The sequence below is a fragment of the Apostichopus japonicus genome, chromosome 8 (genome assembly GCF_037975245.1).
Source record: "Apostichopus japonicus isolate 1M-3 chromosome 8, ASM3797524v1, whole genome shotgun sequence".
Classification (NCBI taxonomy): Eukaryota; Metazoa; Echinodermata; class Holothuroidea; order Aspidochirotida; family Stichopodidae; genus Apostichopus; species Apostichopus japonicus.
In genome coordinates, this window is record NC_092568.1 from 3,259,181 (window position 1) to 3,282,613 (window position 23,433).

General features: G+C 37.1%; 1 protein-coding gene across 7 annotated transcripts in view; it reads right to left on the reverse strand.

Moving 5' to 3' along the window:
* LOC139971962 (apoptosis-stimulating of p53 protein 1-like) overlaps nt 1–23,433 on the reverse strand; it is a 52,969-nt gene that overhangs the window by 17,396 nt on the left and 12,140 nt on the right. For 2 of the 7 annotated variants that reach the window (XM_071978827.1, XM_071978828.1), the window contains exons 4-6: nt 23,128–23,180; nt 11,318–11,461; nt 2,804–2,933 (exon numbers count right to left, since the gene is read on the reverse strand). In XM_071978827.1, coding sequence (XP_071834928.1) covers nt 2,804–2,933; nt 11,318–11,461; nt 23,128–23,180 — 327 coding nt within the window. Of the gene's footprint in view, nt 1–8; nt 619–2,803; nt 2,934–3,519; nt 4,015–11,317; nt 11,462–23,127; nt 23,181–23,433 lie in introns of those variants that run through there. The other 5 variants (XM_071978833.1, XM_071978832.1, XM_071978829.1 and 2 more) reach the window with 4 other exon arrangements.

Below are 23,433 nucleotides of genomic sequence, written 5' to 3' on the forward strand. Positions count from 1 at the left end.
AACCAAACCTTCCGGTGGTCGTGGTCGTTGAAGCGATTCCACTGGCATTCCCTTCTTTGTCTATCACTATTTATCCTTTTGTTGAAGAAAAACAACAACTTTGCACCAAAATATCTGTCACAAAGATCTTCACCACAAACTCAAACGGTAGCAAAGACACAACAAGAGTCTCTTCAAAATATGTTTTTTGGGGGGCTCCTTGAAGCATTGGATTAAGACCGACACAAGCCATAGGGTATCCTGCTAAACTGCACGTCCATGCTCCACCATGGGCTGCCAAGTAATGCTAGAAAATTCCAAACTAACAGACTCTGCCACCCCAACAGCATATTTTCTCTTCTCTTTCATTGTTCCTAACTCTGCCCTGATAAAAAAGGCTCCAGGGAAATTTGTAATAAGTTCTTTCCTTCCACCAAAAAAAAAAAAAAAAAAAACTCACTTCACTTGAGCAATATAACTGGATTTACTATTGGTTGACCTTGCCTTATGTTCTGTATTCTTGCTCACCCTTAACCCTTTGGGATATTTTCAGAAGTGGAGATTAAGGTGAAAAAAACATTCCCAACTTTTTGATTGGGATGCAGACAAAAAGATGAAAGAATGAATATATATATTATAGTACCGATTTATTGATGCTGAAAAAGATTATATGAAGTTGCTGCTTTCTGTCAAATTTTACAGTTGTATGGTAGTTCATTATTTCTTGCTCAAGAGTGTGTTTTAGAGAGGAATTTTGAGTATATATGCACAGTGTAAAGATCTACACACAGCAGTACAGGAATATTGCCTTCATAACTCAGGGAAAAGTGTATTTGTGGGTTCAGTGACACAGACTTGCCCCAAACAACAGACAATATAAAGAATGATTACTTTGAATAGATGCAAGTTAAATACAAAGGTTTATTGTATTCTTGATCTTAAAGAAATATTCGACGGTTATATTGTGGGATAAATAGTTCATCTCAATTAGGGTCAATTAGGGAAGTTCAATAATTATATTGTTTTTCTCTCTTCTGATCTAAAAATAGGAATTAATTTGTTATTCCCTGAGATGAACACTAGCTAGTTGATAAAATTGTTAAGAAATTGTTTTTCAGGGGAGGAAGGGGTCCATTTGTTTTCAATCAACAATGCATTCTTCCAACAATTGTTAACACTTCCAAAATTTTGCCAATCGATAGTTTATTCCACTTCATAAAGTAACATCTAATTAAAATAGGCTGCCATATAGACACATCTAACAAAGTGACCAACAACCCCCCCCCTCCTCCTTCTCTTCTCTTTACATCTCACACCCCCGCCTCTCCCTCATGAACGAGAGAGATAAGAATGATCCATATTATATCAATAAAGACTGGACTGTTTAGCCCAGAGGTCCTATAAAACATTATCTTCATGGCTAGAGCCAAACAAATATTATCCCATTATCACAAAGGCTATTTTCTCGCCCGACTTACACCTGCCATGAAAACTGATCTCAATGAGGCACACATTACGATAACGGTGGTACAATGAATTCGCACCGCTACATTCAACAGTTGCAATAACATATATCCCATTGTTGCTAAACAACAAAGTGCTGGCATGGGGACAAAAAAAACTTCCTTGTTCTGCCAGCCATAGAGCAGATGCTTGAAAGTCTGTCAACAAACTCGGTCTAGTCTAATCTAATTTTCAGCATTCTGATCAATGCAGTTTTCTTTGTTCTGGAAGAATTCCCCTCTTTATTTGTCTATTTTCCCCCAGTGCCAGTTTTCGTTGATCAACTTACATCTCCTCATGCTCAATTCACTGAATAAATCAGACATATTTCAACTTGACTCACAGAGTTGGGAAAATACTCCCTAAGAGCATATTGCAATGAAGCGTCAAAAAAAAAGTCAGTATCAATCTGCCATTGCAACTTTTCTTCCTCGGTCTACCTGACGGCCACCGCATCCCCCCTCCCAACTTCGAACCTGGTCATTGACACAGAGTACTGAGATGGCTTAACTGCAGGCAACTGGCATTATCATCAAAAATAGAACAATTTAATAGAAAAACTGTTCAGTTAATGTGTAAGTTGATGCTGAATTGACTGAAAACGACATTACAATTTAATAGACAAACTGTTCAGAACATGTGTAAGTTGATGCTGAAATGACTGAAAACCACATTACAATTTAATAGACAAACTGTTCAGTTAATGTGTAAGTTGATGCTGAATTGACTGAAAACGACATTACAATTTAATAGACAAACTGTTCAGAACATGTGTAAGTTGATGCTGAAATGACTGAAAACGACATTACAATTTAATCAACTGGCAAATGCGATCAACAATGGCAACGTGTTATCGGTGGTGAAAACGTGATGGTGAATACTCTGGTTGCAAAGAATGACGATACCATTGAGATTCAGAACGGTAAAGATGAAACCAGCCTGTGTAAAGTCTTCACAATGGTGACCTTGGATGGGTGAGGAAGTGGGTCGATGGGAGGAGGTACAGGTGCCACAATGTTACTATTATGGGTAGGTTATGGTAGATAAGGGTGCTGAAGCTGAAGAATGGAGAGTAAAGTAAACATAGCCCAGCAGTTACATGATATCCAGCATCACCATCAACATCCCGGCTACAAGTACAACCTATCCTCTCGTCCTTTGTCCTACAATGATGAAGTTCCCACAGGCCGAAGAATGTCCCAACCTATGCCTTATTCCTCTCCTACCCCCCCTCCCCCCCATGTGGCGACAGAACAGAGAACCATTCAGTCTTCAAAGTGGCCCAGATTCTCACTGCAGGCTAAATGTAACAGCTACTTACACAGGGAATCATTCGATAGTCTCGTCGCATCCGCCTGGCCCTGCACTGCCCTCAGTCTCTTCAGCTTCTCTTCTTGAACTTCCACTTTCTCTCTAAGCTTTTCCAAGCGGATGTTTTCCTCTTGTTCACGCTGCAAAGAAAATTCAAGGAATAAACTTCAAGTACATATAAGATGAGAGCCAGTGAATATCCCAAAGTCTGGCATTTGTTATTTTAGGTATATATGTTCCTCCTGTCTGAACCTGTCTCCACGTGACCACAGCACTCTGGCTGTAGAGGCTCAAGAGTTAGCTCCCTATTCAGCACTGCTTCCTAGAGGCCAAACAACTAAACAAAAAACTTAGTGAATCCAAATACAACCAGTTTCTAAAATAGCCTAGAGCAAAACCACTTCAAAAGAACTTCATAACAAAATAACTTCTACTGTTTAAGAAGGCACTCTCTCAATGCAATAGAATACAATAGAAACAACAGTAGCTGGGTTTGTAAAAAACACTCTGAAGTAAACAGAAATACTATTTAAGGGTGGTGGACAGTGGAAGATAGAGGCCATTGAGGTGGTACTCTGGTGTTATATCAGTAGCTAAGCTCAGCAGTTGTAATCATAGTACTACAAGTACATGTGTATAGAAAGACCTGTAGCTGTGAAGCAAATGAAGTTGATTTCAATTGACCAGTGAAGTCAGTTTCGTTGTCAGCTAAAAAGAAATTCTCACCATGCTTGCCCTCACTGTTCCCATCAAAAGTTTACAAATGACACATTCCTCCCATCTCAGAAGTAAATGCCATTCAGTAGTTTGTCCCTGGTAGTTCTTGTACTCCACTCTGGTAAACAACTACAAGCTTTTCACCCTCAAGTAAATGTAGCATAAACTTTTCCCTCAAAGCTGTCAACCTAGATGGTAATTGTACCCTTACCAGGAACTACTGCAGTTCAGTTCAACATTAAACCTTTGACCTCTCACTTCTATATCAACTCTAATATTATTTCGGTTTCATATTTCCCCAATTGATCCTACTTTTATAACCCTTGTCTAATATTGTTGTTATTTTGCTTCCTTTGGTATGACCTTTGACATAATACCCTGCAGTATGCGCCACGTTGGTTGGATACAAGTAAAGGTTGCGCATAATTTTATGCATTTTCTTTCAAGTCCAAAGAATTCAATAATAGGGTTCATGAAGGAAAGTGATTTATTTGACTGAGCAGTCATACCTCATTCCACCTTCTGTAAAACACAATCCTTCCAAGAAAAGTGACAACTTTTCAAAGAGCAAATTTATCTAAATTCAGTAGTATTTTACACTCACACATTGGCCGCTACCTTGGCACAGGTTGAGAGAAGAACATAGTTAGCATATTTTGAAAGCAACAACAGCTCAATGCAGATGTTTTACTGGGTTTTGTTTCAATATCACTTGCTCAAGTTCTTAGGCAACCAAACATGTTACTTTCTGGTCTATTTTTTGAGTATGAGTAAAAGAAGGATTCATTCTGGTATTGAGTACAAGTAATGTACGAGATCTAGGCTCTAAATGCAGGTGTTTGGTACTTTCTTTTGCTCTAGTATCTAGACTAGATTTCCAAACTTTCCCGAGTAAGAGAGCATGGACAGATCCACCAGGACCAGGGCAAGTGCAGGCTGTACCTGTCACGTGAAATATTTGTATACTGTCCTGGGGTATTTAGCGTTACTTGCTGTTAGAACCTGAGCAATTTAACTTGTAAATCTATCGTGGTGTCTACAAACTGTTGCACGGTAGGAATAAACTTATACTGAGACCTTTATTCCAGAGTAAATTTTTCTGGTTTTTATAAGGCCGGGAAACTTATAAATAAATGAATGGCCTGCCATGGATTTAATCCCATTCAAATCTCCTTCGACCAAAAGTCGATGATGCTTGACATGATTCAAAAGAAATCAGAAGCAATTTCAAAAAATATCAACAACCCTTCAAACTTGTACTGAGACTTGTCAGAATTTTTTTTCTGCAGGACGACCGGCAACTTTCCAATCAGCCAGACTTTTAACACAAACCAGCAAATTCCAGGTTGGTCCTCTGGCTGGTAAACTCTGTGAAATATCACCGATTGTCAATTAGTTACACAATTAGATACACAATTAGTTACAGTCAATGTTTTGTGTACAAAGCAGGACTTTGTTTCTTTGCATGTTAACTATTTACTCAACCAATCATACGTTCAGTAATTTAATAATTCAATGATGAGTAACTCGCTTCCTCAATATTACCAGGAAGTTTTTTTTACCACATACCGGATAATGTACTGGAGTCAGTGGAGTGATGTATCCTGTGTTCTAATTTGTATACATACTGTTTCATGGGTTTAACACTCGCAAAATGCAAAAAAACACCAAAAAACACCCCATGGTCTCATAATTAAGGCTCTTGTACTCGTACTAGTACAAGTACTGAACATTATCATACTTCTATTCATACTCATGGTTTTGTACTCATACTCAGTAAATATAATAACCATATATTCTAATACTAAGCTTTGTACTCATACCCATACTTAAATACACATATTATGTTCTCATACTGCTATTCATACTCATGGTTTTGTACTCCTACTCAGTAAATATAATAACCATATATTCTAATACTAAGCTTTGTACTCATACCCATACTTAAATACACATATTATGTTCTCATACTGCTATTCATACTCATGGTTTTGTACTCCTACTCAGTAAATATAATAACCATATATTCTAATACTAAGCTTTGCACTCATACCCATACAAAAATACACATATTATGTACTCATACTTCTATTCATACTCATGGTTTTGTACTCCTACTCAGTAAATATAATAACCATATATTCTAATACTAAGCTTTGCACTCATACCCATACAAAAATACACATATTATGTACTCATACTTCTATTCATACTCATGGTTTTGTACTCCTACTCAGTAAATATAATAACCATATATTCTAATACTAAGCTTTGTACTCATACCCATACTTAAATACACATATTATGTTCTCATACTGCTATTCATACTCATGGTTTTGTACTCCTACTCAGTAAATATAATAACCATATATTCTAATACTAAGCTTTGTACTCATACCCATACTTAAATACACATATTATGTTCTCATACTGCTATTCATACTCATGGTTTTATACTCCTACTCAGTAAATATAATAACCATATATTCTAATACTAAGCTTTGCACTCATACCCATACAAAAATACACATATTATGTACTCATACTTCTATTCATACTCATGGCCAGGCCAGGAAAAAAGAGGTAACACGGGAACCTGGTTCCCGGGAAATTTTAGTCACTCGCGGGAAATTTTGGAGCAGAGATAAAAATATAAATATTCGTCACTCGCGGGAAATTTTGGAGCAGAGATAAAAAAAAAAATTAAAAAAAACAAGACAGCAAAAACAGAGAACTATAAAAAAAATCGCCCTCGTTATATCAGGTGTCTGTGTAAAATTAATAGTGACATGCGTTTGCTTTCGCAGCGCGATAAGTTCTCACAATCCCGCATCAAATTTGAAGATGTGCGGGAGGGTCGAGCACAATCACCAGGAACTTCCCGCAAAGTCACTGGCAAATTACGGCTTCCACGAAGCAATTTCAGTACCAGCGACAATAACCTAACATCCACACAAATCTCAGACCACATGGTAGCCTTACTTCACACTAAGTCAACGTGGAAATCTAACCTAGCCATCTGTTTATTCGCTCTAGTTGTGTCGCAAATAAAAAATATTTTAATATATAATAATATACATGGAAACTGCAATCTTCGACCACATGTTAGCCTAACAACCACACTAAGTCAATGGGAAATGTAGCCCAACGATCGTTTCGCAAAAAAAAAAACAATACTTTGCGTAGCTTTTTTACATACTTTCCAGGCTGCTATTGTCGCGCATGGTACCCGAACACCACACGTAGTCAACGGGAAAATCTAGCCTTAGCATCTCTTTATTCGCTGAAATTGTGACGCAGTTAGCTAAAACTAAAATATCCATGAAATACTGCAACAACGAGCATGTTAGCCTAACAACCACACTAAGTCAATGGGAAATGTAGCCTAACCATTGGTTTGCAAAAAACAAAAAAAATGCGTAGCTTAGTTTACAACTTTCAATTTGCTGGAAATCGGGATTTGTTTGGAAGGTATGTGCTATGTCTGAAATAGGGAAAATTGTATTTTATATTGGAGTAGTTTCTAGTTGTTATTATTTCTTTACATCAATCTGGTAACATTCTAGAGTAATTTTAAACAAGTTACGATGGTACAATTTGCTTTTCAGTTTGATTGGCCTGAGCATACATTTTCTAATTGAACTCAAATGGAGTTAAATAGGTAACGAATAGGTATGTTTAACTTCAAGTTTGTAACATTTCTATTTGTTCATAAACGGTATAATACTGAAAATAAGTACAAAATAAAGTCGGAATGTAGCCAATATGTAAATAAAATTTACACTTTGGCAAAGACTGAAGATGGATGGTTTGTCTGAGGTGCTTTCTGAGATGGATATTTTGAGTAACTATTCTTAGCCCATTTCAAGCCATTAACAGGTGACATACACGTCGAGGTAGTTAGGCCATTCGCTAAGCACAGTGCTGACTAGGTAGGATGTCATATTTTCGTATTTTGGAAATTTGTAAAAAAAAAAAAAATCCCGAGAAACTCCAGAGGTAGTTTGATACAAACAAAAGGATACCTAAGAGCCTTTGTATTACAACGAAAGCAAAAGGAAACAGGAAAATCACAACAATAATTTTTTCTATCACAAATTTTATTGCTGATTTCGTATAAACGGGATATTTTCTCTTTTTGAAATAATCGGAATCGGTACGATTATGAAAAAAATAATCGGTATTTTCTGTTATGCATAATCGTTTGATCCCTAGAACGGATTACTAGTTTAATCCATGTGCGAACGTGATAATCTAATATCGTACGTCGAGTATGAATGAAGGATGGTGTCGGTTGCTTTTTTCCAAGGTTTGTGCTTTTCTTTTGGAAGTGTATGATAAAAAAAGGCCCTAATATAGCGTGTTATTTTTTATATATTTTTTTTTAACCGTGCGTGTAAGAGTATGTACATACTGTAGCCTAGGCTATGCATATTGTATGTATGGCATTGACAGTCTCGGAACTAAGTGCTTTGAACCATAGATGAAAGTTGAGGAAAATACCGGTTGTAGTTACGATACCGGGATTCATGTTGCAACAAAACGACTCATGTGCCACCGTAACATGGTTTAACACATTTGTAGTACACTGGCAATCACTGTAAAAATGGTCCACCAAATCGCGTCAATTGGGTCTTAAATTTTCAAAAGGCTTCAGACACCCCCTATACTGCGTTCCGCGGCGGGAAATCCGACTTCGTCGAATTTATGTTCCAGGGAAAAAAACATTTTTTCTGACCCTGCTCATGGCTTGTACTTATACTCAGTAAATATATTAACCATGTTCTAATGCAAAGATTTGTACTCATACCCAGACTTAAGTACACATATTATGTACTCATACTGCTATTCATACTCATGGTTTTGTACTTAAGCTCAGTAAATTTTTTTAACCATGTTCTAATACTAAGCTTTGTACTCATCCCCATACTTAAATACATATATTATGTACTCATACTTCTGTTCATACTCATGGTTTTGTATTCATACTCAGTAAATATAATAACCATATATTCTAATACTAAGCTTTGTACTCATCCCCATACTTAAATACATATATTATGTACTCATACTTCTGTTCATACTCATGGTTTTGTATTCATACTCAGTAAATATAATAACCATGTTCTAATACTAAGCTTTGTACTCATAGTCTCTTACCCATACTAAAATACACATATTATATACTCATACTGCTATTCATACTCATGGTTTTGTACTCATACTCAGTTAATATAATAACCATATTCTATACTAAGCTTTGTACTCATATCGATACATAAGTACACATATACTCATACTGCTATTCATACTCATGGTTTTGTACTCATACTCAGTTAATATAATAACCATATCTTATACTAAGCTTTGTACTCATACCCATACTTAAGTACACATATACTCATACTGCTATTCATACTCATGATTTTGTACTCATACTACAGCAGTAAATTTTATAACCTTGTTCTAATACTAAGCTTTGTACTCAAACCCATACTTAAGTACACATATTATGTACTCATACTGCTATTCATACTCATGGTTTTGTACTCATTCTCAGTAAATATAATAGCCATATTCTAATACTAAGCTTTGTACTCATACCCATACTAAAATACACATGTTATGTACTCATACTGCTATTCATACTCATGGTTTTCTTCTCCGGTTCATAGAAAGCAAAGACCATCTTCTCATAGTTTTATTCATAGCTAATGTACTCATACCTTGGAATACTGTACTGACTCCATACTTTTACAGTGATTATAAACTTCTAAACCAAACCTACTAATGATTCATCAAGCTATTGCATCAGATAGGGTTTCCAACTCAATAAGCTGCTCTGGCCTAAATATTTCCTCTTGAAATCAGATGTTTCTTTCGTTTTCTTTCAAAAAGTTGAAATGGTGAACTTCAGCATTTATTACAAAACTTGACTTTGTGAAATAGTGTCAGCATGGGGGATTACTGGGCCACGTCTTGATAAGAAATTTAAACTCCACTTGATACCTTAAACCTGATTAGCACCAATGCGGGTTGCAAACTGGATTGAAATTGTTGGAATTCACTATCTTAATATAGCTTATCCCAGTTCTTTGGAGAGGGGATCGGTTACACAGACAACATGAATTCCCAAAAATGGTTGCTGAGAAAATTTAACCACTTATTAAAGATTTTCATGATCAGCATGCAAGAGGGCACAGCAAGGCCATTAACATCTGTGAAATATTTGACATATTTCACAAGAGGGCAACATAAACTAAAACTATTTTATTATTTACATGTATGATTAAATCAAATTTTCTACCATACAACTACAGCCAAGGTGCATACAGAAAAATTTCTCAATTAAGCTCACACAGTGCATGAGATTTACTCATATATGGCTCTATGAAAATCTTTAGTTCTCTCTCCCTCTCCTGATGACCTTTGTTTGAAGTAAATCTCATCAAAAAAAAAAAAAATTCAAGCCTCAATAATTTTATATTACAATAATTACTTCAGTCCTGATAGCTTTAACAAAGAAAGGCTAGGTACCTCTACCTCTACTACTCTAAATTACTTTGCAGCAATCTTTGTTTTGAAAAGCAACAAAATTTTCAGAAGGTCTTAGGCTAGAAACCCTGCTAAGTACTAGTTCCAAAACTTGTACTAAACATAATTGTCCATGGTATTTGGATGAACCTCTTCTTCAACCTGCAACCCCCCCCCCCCCCCTCCAACCAATAGACCTATTAAAAGACTTGGTAGCTTTTAAAGTCTCAGTATGTGTTTACCAAATTTAAACTTTGACCTTTCCAGCTGACTGCACTAAAAGTTCAGTGAAAATGACACCATTATATGCCATTTTCATATCAATATTCATTACTTTTAGTGAGTTATCTGTCGTTAAAAATATTGGGCTGAATAAAATTCTCCAGATTTATTAACAGATCATGCGCTGCCAATCAAATCTCTCATTCTTGCTTACGACCGTTAGGCTTAGGCTTACTATCTCTCGGTCTTACAAATGTAGCTGTGAAATTGTGTAATTTCCTTCCATTGCAATGAATAAAGAGGGTTTTTTTCAGACGTTTCCTCCGTGGAATTGTAAAAAGTGGATGATATGAGTATAGAAATGCGTTGAAACTTGATCGGGCCGCATACATGTGTAGACTATTTTGTTTACATTTGTGTAATAAACATGCTGACATGGGCAGTGGCAGTGATTTTTCGGTAAATCGTTCGTGCCACGAGGGCAACAGATAATGTATTTCTTTCTTTTGATTGCGACAGCTTTTCTCCATTAAACCCACCTGGTCAGAGTGCATTTAGAAATAAGAAACTTTGAATCTACTTTGGAAGTTTTTTTTCTGAAACTCGATCAGCAAACACGTATTGAGACTTTATACACATGTTCCTCTTCTTTTGCGATGTAGTATATTCTCTCGGTTTGCTCATAGTTGATTGGACTAATTTGAGGTTACAACCGATCATATCATGTATGATAGGAGTTATATTTGTTCACAGCCACAGGTGAATCACTCACAGGATCAAATAAACCTAAATTTTCCAGGAATAATTTACTTTCGAAAAATGAGGACAGAGTATTTTATTGTCAATTCTGAAATGAAACTCTAGCAGCTCAGAAGAGCGGTCCACATTTTCACCACAAAAGGATGAGAAAACCTACAAAAGTTGACAATCCCTGGACAAAAAGAAACAAACACAAAAACCATAACCTATGTCAGTAACATGGATATCTGTTGTATCTCATGATTTCAAATCATGTGAACAACTCTGGAAACAAAGACTATTATTGACTCACTTGGTGTGAGAGCTCCTGCTGCTTCAAAAACTTGAGCCTTTGTTGCTTAGCAACCATAACCTGCTGCTGGTTACCGATCTGTTTCTGCTGCCATGATGCCATGTCCCGTAGTTCGTTGATACTCAGGTCAATGTCATCTCCGATCTGTTTTTGTTGAAGACAGATCAGAAATTAAGTATGACATACACTGACGTCCATTAAAGGGGAAAAAAAATTATTCGGTGTGAGGCATTGTGGGAAATTTATTTCGTTCTCGATATGTAGGATACCTTCATCCTTTAGACTTACTTCAAGTCATTTTTTTTAATTTATTTATTTTTTTAACATGAAAGTAATGTTCTTATTGTAAGGAGACTGTTGTAGACTTTCTTTCTCCCCTCTGCAATGAAAACAACTTTAACATTCTAATCAGTGCAACCATTACCTTCCATGTACAACGATCAGGAATTACCAACAAAAAAGATGGGTTTAATAAGCCCTTGATCTTGAAATTCTGAAAAATTGTAAAACCCTTGAGTACTCTGTTTCACTGAAAATTACTGCTTGAAAAGTGTTAAATGCTGTTTGACAAAAGTGTCGGCCACAAACTTTGAAAGACACCATATAGTTTTTTCATTACCTGATACTTTAACATCACCTCAGTGATTAAACAAGACCCCTCTGGCTTAGCGTCATAAATTGCAACCATGATGTTAAAGCTAACACTGAGAGTTATTAGCCTACTATACATATACTGTGTTATCCAGATCAAAGCCAAAGACCTAGTTTGGTCCCACCTACCCTCTCCCCTCCCCCTACCATCCCCCTCCACCCTCCCACACAAACACACTCCCATTTTGAGCTAACACTTTAAATTCTACTTAGGTGTCTTTTGAGCAGACACATGTCAGAATTTACTGTTGTTTAACACTCCCATTTAATATTGATATGAATCCAGACAGGAGATAGAGAACATCAACATTGCTATGCAGACAAATATTCCTTTGGGTAAGTTCCAGGTCAAAGGTTGTTTACATCACTGAGGTTAAAGGTCGAGCTATATAATTGAAGTTATGCATTCTTCATGACATTAACTGACAATCTCTCAAATTTTGTGGGATCTTATTCCAATTCCTTTGTCATTCAATATCTGCCACATTAACTTGCCAGAATTACTGCCTAGCTTAAACCCACAATAGTGACTGTCTACAGTGCTCACCACAGAAGGACAGTACAGTAATACCCCCCCCCCCCCCTCTTATCTAATTTATAATACCAGCATTCCAAGGTGTCATGGTTTTTCAAAACTACTTCTTGAACCTGCTTCATATTACACTACACATTCTATGTTCTTGAATCCTAGTAGCAGGTTGTCTTTCATAATTTGTAACCATAAAGCAGTGATTAATGGAGATACTATGTGTCTTTGCCCAATGTATATTGAATTTTGTTTAAAACTTACAAATTGTAGGGTATCTGAGATTCATCTATAGCAATGCTAAAGGTACAAAACTTACAGCCCAGAGTGCACATAAGAGGCCAATACAACGTAAGGCACACAAGAGGCCAATACAACGTAAGGCACACAAGAGGCCAATACAACGTAAGGCACACAAGAGGCCAATACAACGTAAGGCACACAAGAGGCCAATACAACGTAAGGCACACAAGAGGCCAATACAACATAAGGCACACAAGAGGCCAATACAATGTAAGGCACACATGAGGCCAATACAACGTAAGGCACATAACGAGGCCAAGACAATGTAAGGTACACGAATCGTTTCACTTCCACTTCTCTTTCCAAAGAAAAGTGCTCATAATCTAGGAACCATGACTGAATCCTATTCTGATGCCTGTCTTTTCTTCCCATTATCAGGTTATATCAGGAAGTTTTCATGGTTGAGAGAACACCATGCAGGTATGCACTACTGGGAGTTACTTTAAATATATAGGTATTTGGTATTCTTGATAGTGTGTACTACTAGTGTGTACTCTAACAGGATACCTGAATACCTGAAGCATATGTAATGTATGGCCCACAATTACAGAGCAGAGTGTTTGTCCACAAGAAAAAGATCGTGACCCTCATGGTGAGGGATGGGAGTAGGTACTGTACCTTATGGTGAGGGATGGGAGGTACCTCATTGTGAAGGATGGGAGGAGGTCCCTCATGGTGAAGGGGAAGGTCCTTCATGGTGAGGATGGGAGGAGGTCCCTCATGGTGAGGAGATTCCTCATGGTGAGGGATGGGAGTAGGTACTGTACCTCATGGTGAGGGATGGGAGGTACCTCGTGGGAGGGATGGGAGGAGGTCCCTCATAGTGAGGGATGGGAGGAGGTACCTCATGGTGAGTGATGGGAGGAGATACCTCATAGTGAGTGATGGGAGGAGGTACCTCATGGTGAGGTGGAGGTCCCAAATGGTGAGGGATGGGAGGAGGTCCCTCATGTTCAAAGAGTAGTGAGAAAAAGGATGAAGAAGCTTGGGGATTCTAGTTGCAAGATGAAATTGAATCATAACATACTATAAAGCGGTGACCCTTCAGTTCCATATCAACATAGCACAATTTACAGGGAAACAAATACTTCTTCATTCTGTAACTTTAAACATCCATCTCTTTTCTCAAACTATGATAAGTGGAGAAAATCTCAGTCAGGGAAGTCTCCCCCCCCCTAAAATACAAACAAAATGGCACCATCACCAAACTGGAAAGTCCTAGCACCCACCTCCCCCATTATTACATTATGAAACAACTTACAACATCAAAGTTACATGTTTTCACAACAACCATTCTCATGCACAAAGATTCCTAAGCTAGTAATCTTAAGAGGATAGGGGAGGATGGGGGGGGGGATGAGGGGAAGCAGCATTTCAACCACATACCATACTGAACAGCAATGCTATCTACAAATACTCTAGTCACTCCAGTGTGTATTCCTATGGTAGGTCAGGTATTATGGTTTTCCGCATTATCTTGCCATCTTCCTGTTTTGGAAGAAACTTCCAAATATCTGGAACCTGGTCATGCATGCAATGCTGGAGGTTTGAAAGGACACAGGCTGCTATTGAAATGCAGTGAGTGGGAAAATCTGGAGAGATTTTCTCCTCTCCCACACTGTATCCATGCATGTACCATCCACACTGTATGTACAGGAACAGCCTAACAGGATAAACTGCAGCTTACATGAGATCAGGATACTAAATGCAAGCTTTCTGTATCTATGAATAATTATGACAAACTAATTGTAAACTGAGAACCATGGGAGAAACATTTGATTTGTAGAGTTGATGTAAAACTAAGTTTCTTTTTCTCAATAATTCCAACTCTTTAAAGTGAACTATAGGGGGTGAGGCAATGTACAGTAAATATGTTCCAATATGCAATACACTACAACTTCAGTGTTATGAGGTTGACAAAATCTTACTTATTTCACACTAACTGGAAGTAATTTAGACATTTATGATAAATCACCTCAATCCTTAATGGTAATTCCAAAACTGACCAGGTTTGGATATTAACGAGCGACAAGCTTATCTGTCTCCTCACAACCTCAAACTTTTGGGTGGTAGAATGAGAAGGGAGGTCATGGAATGGCGGGTCCATGCATAGAGGATGCACAGTGTTAAATAGGTTACCAGTTCACTCTAGACACTGAAGAGTGAGAGTGCTGAGGGTTGTGAGGAGACAGGTAAGCGAGGAGCGAAATAAATATGTGAAGTTAGGTATAACACTTGTAACATCATCGACTGAATCACCTCCAAGATTTTCTGAGTCCTGGTCGTCTGAGCACCCTTGTCAGACAATTTTATTTCTTTTTGGAAACGAGAAACAATCCCTGAGGATATCTGAGAGACAACCATTTAACTTTCAGCGAGTTCAATCTCTTAAGAAGCAACCATTTTGTTAAGTGACCACACTTTGCTATTCAGAAAAACATTAGAAGACATTTCAGATTGTTCAACAACAAATGACAAATGATGAAATTACTTCCTTTTAGATCTGCACAGAACAATTGTGTGTTATTCACCAGAGTTAGATTATATCTATTTCATTCTACCAGGACTTTATAGGCACGGTAGAATGAGGTGCTAAGGTTGTGAGGAGACAGGTAAGCGAGGAGCGAAGTAAATAGATTATATCTAGAACACAAGATAAGAATCACAGACAATTTTCAAATTGAGTTGTTTCCCTTGTGTGTGCCTCCTCCTCCTCCACAGGGTTTTACTACAGATTTTTTATTCCTGTATAAAGCAGCATGGTCTCTTGCACAACCAACTAACTAGGCTAACAATAAATGCCTGCAAGCAAAATCCAACCAAAATCCAACCAAACGCCACACAAGTCCAAATGCAGTGGGGAAAGTGTCAAGTTTAGCCAAAATTTAGCAGGATTAAAAATCAACAGGAATGATGACCTCAGGTGAGGTGAGTGAATGATAGAGAAGACCACAAAGGTAGGGCAAAGAAAGGTCAGAGAGGTCATCTGAAGAATTTACACCAATATTGGCTATCCACAAACTCCTGCTATTAAAGAGATGGTTATTTCAAGTGCATGTTTGTCTGGGGTTTTAAACTAGCACAATCCAAGTAAAAAAGTAAAAGTAACTAATTAGTGCATATAGTCATTATCATGGTAAAAAAAAAAGTTCATTAACTTGCAATATATCTGCAGAAATTTTGTTTTCTGCAAGACAATTTTCCATCTAATGGATATTACCTTGATTGCATTTCAATATTTGCAGTGTTCAAACAGTGTAAAACAACCTGATAACTATCTGCTACTGTACACATACACTTGCAATTATACAGTATTAATTATCTTGGCAAACTTTTCACACAATCTGTTAAACCTGATCCCAAGAGTTTATTTCTTGACCTTCACACTGTGGGATGTTTACTTCTGTAGCAAGAATCATAAATTTTTTCCAGGATGTGTACTTAAGCATGATTCATGCATTACAACAAATTTATTGTCTCAAAGAGATAGAAATAAAGTTAACCTTTTTTCTGCTAAAAACTTAACACCTATAATCTACCTTACTTGCACCCCATGGACATTTTAATATGCTTAAATTTGCAGATCTTTCCTCAAGTTCTTTCCAGTTTCCATGGAGATTAAACCCACCATTCGACCCTTTTTCACATATGAAAGCTTGACATCAAACAGTCAAAACATCTCAATGAGCAAGAGACAATCTCAAGTTGATGACAGAAAAAGAAAAAGAACATATAACCAGTTCATCACAGATAACCATTTACATCTACTCAGTGTTGTACCAACCTTTGTTATTACTATAGATCTCTGTATGTTACACTGCCCTGCAAATACAGAAATTTACAGCACATTCACTTTATTCAACTAAGATGGTGTTTCTTTAAACCTAATGGCCCAAGGACAATAGTATAGACAGTAGAAAAGAAAGCAGAAACTCATATACAACTCTTGAAACCACAAACTAGCTGTGTGGGTGGAGCAGTTAAAGGAATGACCAATTAATAACAAAAATATCACCAGTTTCAGTATTGATTTTGAAAGTAGTCTCTTGGGATATCTGACCTTGGGAAAAGACCTGCAGCTAAAAACCATTCTAAATTGTGGAATTTTTGACTCCGAACTTGGTTGTTTAGAAAACCTCTTGGAACTTGCCATCGTTCTGTGATGATAACTAACACAATGAGCTATGGTTGCAGAACTTGTGAATACTCCTCATTAATTATTGAATATTATGAATACTCTTCATTAATTATGGAATATTTCACCTCTTAAATCCAATCCAACTATGTTTTACCTCATACAGAATTTGATTTTAAGTTTGTTTGTTTTTTTATACAAAATACTGTCAACATTAAAAGAAAAAATCTTTAATTTGCAGACAAAGAATTGCTTCTGAAAGGAATAAGTACCGATTCATCTGTACCACAGAAATAATCAACCTTTGCAAAAAACTTAACTTTCATACATTCACACAGTTGCTTCCTAGATCCGCCCCCTCCCCCAAATAATAAGGATAACAATAATTAAACTCGCCAAGATGGAATTAATCTCCCTTGCAACTAACTTTAATGTTTCTGTATAGTTTTATATCATAAAAAGACAGGGTAGTTACTCCCACTGGAGATGTCCAATGGAAACATAATAAAAAGAAATCATACACCCAAAGCATGGGGCAGTGGGACACTACTAAGCTAGAATTTCAGTAACTAATCATACATATATTTCTAGTATTTCTACTCCCACGTCGGTTTTGGTTTCATCGGCGGGCTGTAACTCTGTTCCAACTTTAAACATTGTATATTAATACTATATACCAGCAAATCATAATAACAACTGTGTTGAAGCATATCAACTACAGTTCCGCAAAGAAAAAAATCATTCTAGTGTATACAACAATAATGCTGCAACACTAGCAGTAAAACTGTAAACAGCTATGTAGTAGATGCTGGAAACAGATAAATCTTCTTTGCTAAACGTGAAATGCTCCAGGTACAAACAAAAAACCCAAAAATATATATTATTTTAATTTCCCGCATCCTTGCAAGAAGAAAATGATGGCTTCTAAAATTGTTGCTTCTTCTGTGATCCAAGATTTTTTTAAGTATATGAATAATTAGTAAAAAACTTATGTAGTTTAAGAATAAATTTTGAAATTAAAGTATGTCTTCCCCTTCCCATCTACCTTTCTCTTTTAAATTTCCTCCTCATATTCCTCAAGTATGAAAAACATAACAAACCGCTAACAATGTATGTCCTTTCACTGACACAATTTGGGTTACTTTTCCATTTGACAGCTTCCAGGAACTAGCACCTTCCAGTTTTCTCTCACCTCAAGAAAAGTGGGAGTCCTTCTGTGTCCCACATGTGTACTACCCTACTTAATGACCTCTTTGTTCTTGTTTTTTAACAAGTGTTTGCCATCTATGCCACCCTTTCACCAACAACACAACAATTAAGAAAAGAAACACCTGGTTGAATTGGGATCAACAATAGGGAATCCCTCAGCTTGATAACATGGTTTGCTCAGAGCAGAAGTTAATATATCAACCAATGGTAACAGAACACTGCAGTGTACACATGACTCATGCATAGGTACACTCGCTTTGTGGTTTACACTGAGTGGGTTGAACACAATACATGGCATTATGAACCTGACCTGTCATTTGTCTATGATTCTGGTCACCATTTTAATTCCCAGTGAGTGGGCAGTCATTCCAGAGGGATGGAGGGAGAATGGGTGTGGTGTGTCTGACTAAAGAAAAGTAAGCAATTCAGAATGCATGATGCAGAATGGTGAAATAATATTGACAGTACCAGAAATAGAAAGAGAGTTAAGTATCATCTGAGCTGAATATGAAGGACATTTCATAATTTTAAAAAACAAAAAATGGTATAATTTAGAATCTATACTGCATTGACAGCAATGCAAAAATTTCTCTCTTAACGTTTACAATTAGGTCTCGGTTGGCCATTATCTGCACAATTCTGCCAAGGACAAGAGATAATCATAAAAATAATAAAAATAAATAAAACAGAGCAAAAACAATTTGATAAATAAAAAACTATCTGACTGCAAGCCACTTTTATCAGCAAAGTAAATTTAAAATTTAAGTTCTGTAGAAGGAAAAAAAACACATGCACAGAGTAGGCTTTAATCCAGGGTTTGGATACAGGACTTGAACAGAGCTAGATTATTGAACATATTAAAATGCTACCATTCCACTGTTACACAGGCAATACTTTGCACTAGTTAGTTAACAACCCACCTATAAAACTAACCCTAGTACAAAAATCAGGAAAACTCCTTCCTTTCTGAGAGTATTTCAAAATTAATATAGATCTTTGTGAAGCTAATGGTATTAATTTCAATTTGCATCTTGCAGTTTGTGAGAAAAAAAGTTGGGAACTTTTGATCCTTTAATGCCACTTAATGTAGGGACATAGCAGCCAGGGAAGCCTGGTTGTGGAACGTATTTCACCAGAGTCATTGGGTCTATTTCGATAATCTACCCTCTTCTATCGTCCAACTAACCCCTTGAGAAGCACTTGGGTGATACCCTCTAAATGATACACTGATTCAATCAAACATTTCTCATGCAATATACCTTTTCAGTACCACTATAAACTACACCCCCAAATTGAATTTATGTGGGCTTGTCCAACTACGCACTTGACGCCCACAAGCTTACAAAGACTGTCATATGGTGTCACTAACTTGCGGATTCTACAGCACCAAATTGTCTTTAACCGGCAAAAATGAAAATGAGGCGTCATCATCTATCATGAGTTTGATTTCTAAAAGGAATATTGCAGTGGCAAACAATGTGGGGACCATGGAAGCGGAAATTCTCAAAGTTATCAACCTTTTTATTTTTGTTTTAACTTCACATATCCTTTACATATATAGGAGATGATAAGTGGATGATGGAAGGGATACACTACACCTTACAAGACAAGACAAGGGGCACCAAGATATCACAAATGTAGAATGTGAAATGTGGAGTGGGAAGAAGAAAGCCAGGAGTGGAATCCGTTGAAACGAACAAATAAAACACCAGTAAGATGCTTGAGGCCGAGAAAAAAAAACATGTTTCTAATCCACTTTGTTTAAGCTGCTTGAGGCCGAGAAAGAAAACATGTTTCTAATCCACTTTGTTTAAGCTGCTTGAGGCCGAGAAAGAAAACATGTTTCTAATCCACTTTGTCATGGATGATAAACCACTGTCACTCAAATGGTGTAGTTAAAAAAAATATTCAAAAAACAACCAAAATTTGAGCATATTACTGAAAATGTTCACTGCACTAATATCATGGTAACTTCATAAATAAAGTCTAGGGCTCCATATTTATAAACCCCTATGTGATATGACAAGTTTTGTTATGATATATATGTCTCATGATCAACAGACCACATGAAGTGTAAGCTTCAGGTTGTCTGTGAGAGGTAATGTATCACATTATTGTCTGGCTTTTCCAATGTTCATTTGAGTGGTTGCAAATATTCTTGCCTTCAGGCAAAGCACTCGGTGAAGCCGCAAAGCAAAATAGATAACAAATGGAACAAAAATGTTTTCAAATTGAGTGGTTGTAGAGTGCAAGTGTACGTGTACTTCCTTGACAGGCCTGCATGTTAACTATCAGCTAAACAGGGGCAGATAAAACGAGGAAACAACTCCACCACATCACATCTAGTCTCCTTTGAAGGTTAAGATCTGACTGTAACAGCCACCCTGAACATTATACCAAAGAGTTGTCCATCTAATAAATGACTGTCACCTGCTGCTCATATTAGCAGAAGTAATTCATATCGTGTTAAAGGCATTAAAGACTCGCCCCAGACCAAGTGCGGCCATCTGAAAAAGTTAACTTTCTGTTGCTTGCAAGCAACGTTTTGATCGTGTCACTACAACATGCAGACAGTAATGAAACGTGATACCTTAATTGTTATCTTTAGCTGTCCAGACCTGAGATGTCCATTGCTGTATCGTTTGTATACTGTGCTGTGGGTATTGACCGCAGCTGTATGTACTGACTGTACACTAGTGTCTAATTACCGATGGTAGCAAGCTGTGTGTGTATTTTCTGGGATCGATGGTGGTGTTTAACACTTCTGTTACACTTCATTCGAAACTAGGTCAAATTAGCGGCATTAGAAATTTCTTTTTGCACGAGTCTTCATACCCTTTAATACAGATACATTGACACAACAAACTCCAAGGAATTTATGTTTCCTATATCAGAAATTGCTGGTACTTTTCCTACAACTCCCACATGAATTAAACATCAATAAATTATGTTAAAAGTGGGTATATAAAACAATGGCACAGAACCACGACGTATGTGAAGATACCCTGCAGTGTGCAGTGAATAGAATGTAACATCGTTCCACTGAGATCACAATTATAGTTTATTCTAAGCTACTTACTTCATACTGTTCTGATGACTACTCATTTGATGTGCTGTGTACTACAGAATTGTACTGTACTGTACGTCTATTTAAGAACATTGGTTAAAGTGGTAGTGCGACCCAGAGGTGGGTGGGTCAGTGGAAGTGCAGTGATAAAATTTTGCAGTTCAAGTTAAGAGCGCAGAGGAATACTTTAACAACAGAGAGAAAGTTGACTCTACTTCTGAGTCTGGACTTCTGCTCTTGAGCGTCTAAAAGTTACAACTCCCTCTCAGTTGGAGTCTTGCCTGCACATTTTCCTGACTCTTTTGGTTTCTTACTGATGGGCTCTCACAATCCCAATGGTCCTCCTGGAATTAAGTAGGCTAACGAGGAGGACAAAACGAGCCGAAATACGATAATTGTTTTGCCACTCCGGCGGTACCATTCAAGCTGATCGTTTTACGCATTACTTAAAATATCTAGCAGTTTGACCAATGATACTGTGATCCTCAATCACCCTGTGTAACTCTTGTTGAAAGGGTGGATAATTTTAATACACTAAATACAGAGGAAATTATTAACAGCAAATGAACAAGTGCAATTTTAATCGTGTGTTTGATATAAGATGTTTCGTTAGAACTTCTTGCAATGAAAGATTTAAACTTGAGTTCTGAGTATATGTTCAGGATTTCAAAGAAACTTTTAAGGGTAAAGTTAAACTATAGGCATAGTCTTAGCATAGGCATTCTGGGTCAGTATTGGCAAAAGATATATACCTTCATAAATTTAAGGTTACCCCAGAGTGACGAACATATTTGTCAGCACCTCTACACACTTTAAGATGGAATACAATTAATATTAACGTAACTCCCACATCCTCATGTTTATAAAAAAAGAAACAAAAATGAGACAGTTCCTTCTGATACAATTAATTTGATGGTTAAGTCTTTGTTACTTCCGTTATTAAGTATGAAGCATTCTTTATAATGCACGTTAATTCTACAAACTGAGTTATACTGCAGACCACAATGGGTCACTCTCATAGATACTGTATATCTATCCTCCTCTGAAGTGTTGCTGGTGTCTTTAATTTGCTTGATAATACTTTTAAGCAGAGTCTTAATGTTGTTTGCTATCCTGTGGTGTGTTTACACAAGAGATCAGATCAGCCTTAAGTCTGAGACTCTCTTAGTAGATGAGAGATAATGCTTTGTTCTCTTCAGTTGCTGAGCAATCACAAAAGGACTTAGAGAGAGAACTCAGTTTCATATATACAGTAGGTATACAGCAAATACAGACAGATTGGTAAAGAAGTCAAGCTTCAATGACCTGAGAGCTGGATATCCTGCACATTGTATCAGCAACACTATCACATCTCCTAGCCATAGTATCCTAGCCATAGTCACCCCAGGAATATTTTACCTTGAAATCGAATAGTAACATGCTATGAAAGAAAAAGGGCTGAACTGCATGGGATGAGCTCCATGTAGTTAACTAAAGCAGAAACTGCCACTAACAACAATGAACAAAAATTCTCTGGAATCTTCTGAAGACTGCCTCAGCTGTGTATCAATACAGGGTAGAGGCATATAAGATTCAGATATCAAACTACACCCCAACAGACATCGAAGGAATTACTCAGAGAGGAAGCTTTCCTCTGATACAGGTGCCATAGCTACACGAAAGGCTACCAGAATTCAGTTATGCAACCGTGCATGTTTGACGATTCTCTAAACAAGTATCAGGATTAGCATGGCCAATGAAATCAGCTTTATGACAATTTCAAATCATGCAATGTATTTTTCTGATGGCCCTCACCTAGACTTTATGGAAGTAATTGCCACGAACATGTAATTTTCTAGCTCATACACACATCATCTGATGAGCTCTACATGATCAGTATTAATACAGAGTCAATATTTACTGAGAATGCCACAACTTACCATGTTGTTTTCGGATCCGACTTTAGAGCTGTGAAGTGGTTTGCTACTTGGACCTGCAGAAAGGACAATACAAAAATCCATGTTTGCAAAAACTGTATTTTTGTAACCTTAAACGAGGCACTCACTGGTTTTGGGTTTCATATTTGAGAGGTGCCAGCTGCCTGTCTTCCTAGTACTGTTGCAATTTTACAACAACTTAATCTACACTTAGCTGATGTCTTCTAATAGTACATAATCCCTTCTCCCACCCCCACCCCACACCTCCCTTTCTACGACATCCAAGTAACCATGGAGAGTCGATTTGAT